At 45.9% G+C, this 6,050-nt stretch overlaps 1 protein-coding gene across 1 annotated transcript in view; it reads right to left on the bottom strand.

The window, feature by feature from the left end:
• GRK4 (G protein-coupled receptor kinase 4) overlaps window positions 1–6,050 on the bottom strand; it is a 96,082-nt gene that overhangs the window by 62,509 nt on the left and 27,523 nt on the right. Inside the window, exon 5 of the mRNA XM_006875330.1 lies at window positions 1,879–1,991. Within this exon, the coding sequence (XP_006875392.1) occupies window positions 1,879–1,991 (113 nt within the window). The remainder of the gene's footprint in view (window positions 1–1,878; window positions 1,992–6,050) is intronic.

Here is a 6,050-nt window from a genome sequence, read left to right on the forward strand (position 1 = left end):
GATTTAATTTTCAGCCTGTTTTGGTTTTAGACTCTCTCCTACTCCACAAGGCCTGTTCTGGCCTTTTCCCTATTAATAAACAGTTCAGGGCTGGCTGTGGCCCTTTTGCACTGCTGGTTGGTTTAAGCGGGGACTGGCCCTTTAAGGGCTAAGAGGATCTGTGTGCATACATGGTAGAAGAACCATCTAGTGGTGGGGGTGTGGGGTGTCTACTTGCTCAGGCACCCCCTCTAGTCACCAGAATGGAGGTGCATAGAGAGTGAGAGGCCAATGAACAGATACCAAAAAAACAAAAAAAAAAAATCAAAACAAAATAAAGAAATTGTCCACCTTTGTCTCCCAGGTTCCCGTAGGAATTAGTCTGTGATGGGTCTGGTTGCCTCCCCACCCCTGGCTTGGTCTTGCCCTGTGGTCTTGCCCAAGTTGTTGGCTCCGGGCTGCTGAGCCCAGCAGACTCTAAAGTTGGAGATTTCTTACTTCTGCTACAAGTTTCACTAGCTATAAGCCTTCAAACTTTTAAAATATCACTACCTATGTGGTTCAGAATATTGGAGCTCTTCCCTGAAGCCGCTTCACCTGGTGTTCTGTGTTATTGCTGACAGAGATCTTCACTGCACCACTACCCTAGCTTCCAGCAAGCCCCGCCTCCCCTTCCATTTGCTTTAGCATCTCTATGCTGGACAGCATGTATCAGTGTCTTCTGACATTCATTTTGGCCTTTTCTTCCCTTCCTGCCTTCTCGATGACCTTTTGCTTTCTGATGTCCACTACAGCTCTTCTGATCTTCAGTCACTAGTTTCTAATGCATCAAATCTGTTCTTGAGATGGTCTCTAAATTTAGGTGGGATAGGTCCAAGGGCATAATTTGGCTTCTCTTGGACTTGTTTTCATTTTCTTCAGCTTCAGTCTGAACTTGCACATGAGCAGTTGATGGTCTCTTCCGCAGTCTGCCCCTGGCCTTGTTTTAACCGATGATATGAAGCGTCTCCACTGTCTCTTCCCACAGATATAGTCAGTTTGATTTCTGTGTATTCCATATGGTGAGGTCCATGTATATAGGTGCCTTTTATATTGTTTAAAAAAAAATGGTATTTACATGAATATATCATTGGTCTTGAAAAATTTTAAATAGCATTACACTTTAAGATAGATCTTGAAATGTTCTTTTTGACGATAAAGTTAACACCATTCTTCCTAAATTTGTCATTCCTAGCAGAGCAAACCAAAGGATTTTCTGATTCCAAATGGCCAGTACCAGTCTATTTCAATTCAGTAATGCCCAGGATACTGAGCTCCATGCGTCCCATTTCACTGTTGACAACTTACAGTTTTCTTAGATTCATACTTCATACATGGCATGTTGTAATTATTAATGGGTATTTGCAGCTGTTTCTCAAGCTATCACATCACGGTCAACTCTACCTGAGGAGGCCGCTCTTCCCCAGTCACATTTGCGTGCCTTCCAACCTGAGGGGCTCATCTTCTGGCACTGTAGCTGACAACGTTCAGCTGCCATCAATACGATCTTCAGTGGCTAAACTTTCAGAAGTGGTCCGCTTCACCTTCTTCCTAGTCTGTCTTAGTCTGGTAGGTCCGCTGAAGCCTGTCCCCCATGGGTGACTTCTGTTATTTAAGACACAACAACACATAAGCCACCACAGTATGACACACTGACGTAGGGGTGGCAGCATGTTCCTCAGCAGTACCTGCGACGCTCCATGGACCACGGCAGTGGACCCAGGGCAACTGCACCAAGGCAACCCCTTTCTCCACCCAGTTATCACCACCAAGGTCTCATGTGTTCACTCACAGGGCTCCCTCCAGTCTGAGTTTTCAACTTTTTGAAAGCACAGGATGGGGCAGAGAGAAGCTGCTTACCACAGCATCCAAGAATGCAATGTACCGCGTTAGGTCCAGTCTGGTCTCACAGAATTGCCTGAAGAGAAGTCTCCCAATGGGCTGCTTGTCACAAAGGCTGGTATAATCCTTTTCTGAGCGAAGAGAGGGCACAAGAAGCAAATACAATCGTTACAAAATGCTTTTTGGAATCTTACTGTTGGCACTTGATACAGTACGAGTCACAGATAGTACCTGCAGCTTGTTTTTTGTTTTGATTTGAGTACTGTTTTACTGAGTAAGCTAGACTGGGTCTTCTTGAACACTGAGAAACACCAAGAACTGGTGGAATAAAGACATGTGAAACCTAACAAGAAAAGGCCCTGCTCTTTGGGGAGAGGACGCACACAGGGGGCCCACCACCCTAATAACTGAGCAGTCTTGAGCATACCAAGGAAGAGAAAGGGGTGGAAAACAGACCTAGGGCTGCCCTTCCAGTCCCCCACCCTACCACCCTACATGCTCGGCACGATACACATGCAGAAAATGCGTGGAAAGGTGCTGCAGAAAGATGAGGGGGCTTCCTTCAGAAAGTTCATGGGAAAATGGGACTGAATAAATGGAGTTCTTCCATAAACGCTCTGATGCAACCTCAGACGACGCTGGATTTCTAAACTCTTTTCCATTTTGCTGCCTTTTTAAATTCTAGAGATGTCATGTTGTTGTTCTAAGTGCTGTTGAGTCGGTTCCTCCGACCCACAGTGACCCCACGTACGGTTACCGAGGAGCTGCTGGTGAGTTTGAATTGCCGACCTTGCAGCCAAGTGCTGGTCCTACCAGGCGCCACACCAGGACCCCTAGGAAAGTTACAGACATGACACACACCTAGTGATTTCTGAACGGCTCCCCCACTCTTTTTTAGGAGGATACTATGTTGCCATATGCCTTGTCCCAAGCACTGACTTGGTTTTGAGATTCAGCCGACCAATCAATCCCACTGCCATCAAATTGGCCCTGTCTCAGGGGGACCCATGTGTGAGAGCAGAAGCGCACTCTGCAGTGCTCCTGATGGCCGGGACCTGATGGAAAGGCCTGTAAGTGGCCCTAACCATTTCTTGCTCACTTGCTCACCTGACAGATGGCAGTTCAAACCCACCCACTGGTATCCAACAGGACAGGTCTGCTGGTCTGCTGTCATTAAGATGACATCCAAGGAAACCCTGGAGTCCTGGGGTGCCACTGTGGGCTGATGCGCTAGACTACAAAGTCAGTTTGAACCACAAGGTCGGTGGTTCAAGTTCACCAGCTGCTCCTTGGAAATTTTATACAGAGTCGCTATGGGTTGGAACCGACTCGATGGCACTTAACAAGAAAAACCTTAAGAAGAAGTTCTACTCTACACCACATGGGGTCACCATGAGCCAGCATCTGCCTGGCACCAATCTTAGAGTTCTAGATAGCCAGGCTTTTCTTCTGCAGTGCTGCTGGGTGGATTCAAACCACCCACCTTTCAGTTTTTAGTTCAGCACGAACAAGGCACTAATATTTGGTCGAATTGCCAAGAAATATAAAAAACACAAATCTTATGCCTAGACTTCAGCCAGAAAATCTCTTAGCCCGAGATCTCAATATCAAACAGACATAACTATTTATAGATACCTAGAGAGGAGTCCTGGCATGGCACTGACCGCAAAGTCGGCGGTTCATATCCACCAGCTGCTATTTGGAAACCCTATACAGGGTTGTTATGAGTCGGAACCGACTGGGCAATCCTTAACAACAACAGCCAAGTGGGACCAGTCCCTGGAGAAGGAAAGGGGAAGGTGAGCAAACAAGAGGAAGATCCTTAATGAGATGGATTGGCACGGACAGCAATGAACTCAAGCATAGACGTGATCGTGAGGCTGGCCCAGGACCGGGCAGCCCCCTTTGTTCTGTTGTGCAGAGGGGCACTGTGACTCACTATCAACTCCACGGCACTTAGAGTAACTCCGGCGTTCTGGTGTGGCACTGTGGGAGAAGCGCTGGACTACTCACTAAATGATCGGCGCCTCCAACCCACCAGCTGCTCCTTGGAAACCCTATCCAGGGTCGTTATGAGTTGGAAAGGACTCAAGAACACTTGACAGCCACAACAGCGAGTGGAGCTAGGTAGGGTGGCGATGCCGTTGGTTCGGCACTGGGCTGCTGAGCAGGGGGAGGGTGGTGTGGACACACCCACTGCCCCACAGGAGAGCATGAGGCTGTGTGCCCATGAGGACAAGTGCCCAACATGGTCACTATGACTTGGGCTCCACTCGATGCAGTGCGATTGACTTTGGGGGTGGGCGGTGTTAGAGAATGTACAAGTAATGAGAAGTAAGCAAGTCATAACCAATCCCACAATTCAAAGGCTTACTCCCACTCCTGTTGGGTGGCTTCGGACATACAGCAACCTTTTAGGACAGAGCGCTGTCCCCTAGGGCTTCCAAGACTGCAAATCTTTGGGAAAGAAGGCTACTGTCTTGTCCTTCTCCTGAGTAGCCGCTGGTGGGTCCAAACCACCAGCTTATAAGCCAGTAGCTGGGCACTTCTGACACAGTGCCATCTTTAAAGGGTTTGTTGTTACTGACTGCCGCCGCGTTTGTTCCAACTCATAGTGACCTTGTATAGGGTTTCTGGGCTCCTGTGTTTGCACCACCAACCTTGTGCCCTAGTAATTGTAGGAACCCATCAACCTGCTCTGGATGATGGAGTCAGCGGAACTGAGAACAGGGGAGGAATGACCATTTCTGGAGCCGGCGCACAACTGCTGGTTTAAATAAACATTAGCAATAGTATTATAAAATCCTACAGCTACTTAGTCCACTTTTGCTAAGCACATTTTATTTTAGGGCTCCTCATTAGCCACATTTCAAAAAGCAAGAGACCCCATTCAGTGGGAAAAAAAAAAGTCAGTCTTTTTTGGAAAAGGAAAGTTTTCATCATTATGTCATAAAAAGACATGTTCTGCTTGTCATCAAATCTGATCCTGATATTTACATATATAACCTATCCTATGACACAGAGTATAGCATTTTACTTCTTTCTATCTAAGTGACTCATAACCTCACAACTGTTTATCGTTAAGTGCCACTGAGTCCGTTCTGACTTACAGCCACAGTATAGGGTTTCCAAGGAGTAACTAAATGGTGGGTTTGAACAGTTGACCTTGTAGCTAGCAGTCCAGTGCTGATCCTCCAACCTTACAACTATGGCTACATATTAACATAAATAGAACACTGTTGCTTACCTTGTTCACTTTCAGTGGCTGGGTAAGAATACAACCGTGTCCATTTCAAAATGGATGTCAAAAAGAGAATCTGAAACTTGCTCGCCAGCACAGAGATGCTAAAGCAAATGGAAGAAATGAGGAGGTCCAAGAGTTGAACAGAAAATTTCAAAGGTCGGCTCAAGAACACAAAGTCAAATATTACAATGAAATGTGCAAAGATCTGGAATCAGAACACCAAATGGGAAGAACACACTCAGCATTTCTCAAGCTGGGGGAACTGAAGAAAAAATTCAAGCCTCGACTTTCGTTATTGAAAGATTCTCTGGGGAAATTATTGAACGATACAGAATGCATCAAGAAAAGATGGAAGGAATACACAGAGTCATTGTACCAAAAGGAAATGGTTAATGTTCAACCATTTCAAGAGGTACCATATGATCAAGAGCCAATGATACTCAAGGAGGAAGTCCAAGGTTCATTGAAGGAATTGGCAAAGAACAAGGCACCAGGAAATGATGAAATCAAAATTGAAATCTTTCAAGAAAGTGAGGTGGCACAGTAGGCACTCACTCATCTCTGCCAAGAAATTTGAAAGACAACCATCTGGCAGACTGATTGGAAGAGATCCATATTTGTGCCCATTCAAAAGAGAGGTGACCCAACGGAATGTGGAAATCATCGGACAATATCTTTGATATCCCATGCGAGTAAAGTTTTGCTAAAGGTCATACAGAAACGGCTACAATCAGACATTGACAGAGAACTTCCAGAGGTTCAAGTCAGATTCAGAAGAGGCCGTGGAACAAGGGATATCATTGCTGATGTCTGATAGATCTTGGCTGAAAGCAGAGAATATCAAAGAGATGTCTACTTGTGCTTTGTTGACTATGCAAAGACTTTCCATTGTGTGAATCATGACAAGCTATGGACAACATTGCGAAGTATGAGTATTCTGGAACAC

The sequence above is a fragment of the Chrysochloris asiatica genome, unplaced genomic scaffold, assembly GCF_000296735.1.
Source record: "Chrysochloris asiatica unplaced genomic scaffold, ChrAsi1.0 scaffold00319, whole genome shotgun sequence".
Lineage (NCBI taxonomy): Eukaryota > Metazoa > Chordata > Mammalia > Afrosoricida > Chrysochloridae > Chrysochloris > Chrysochloris asiatica.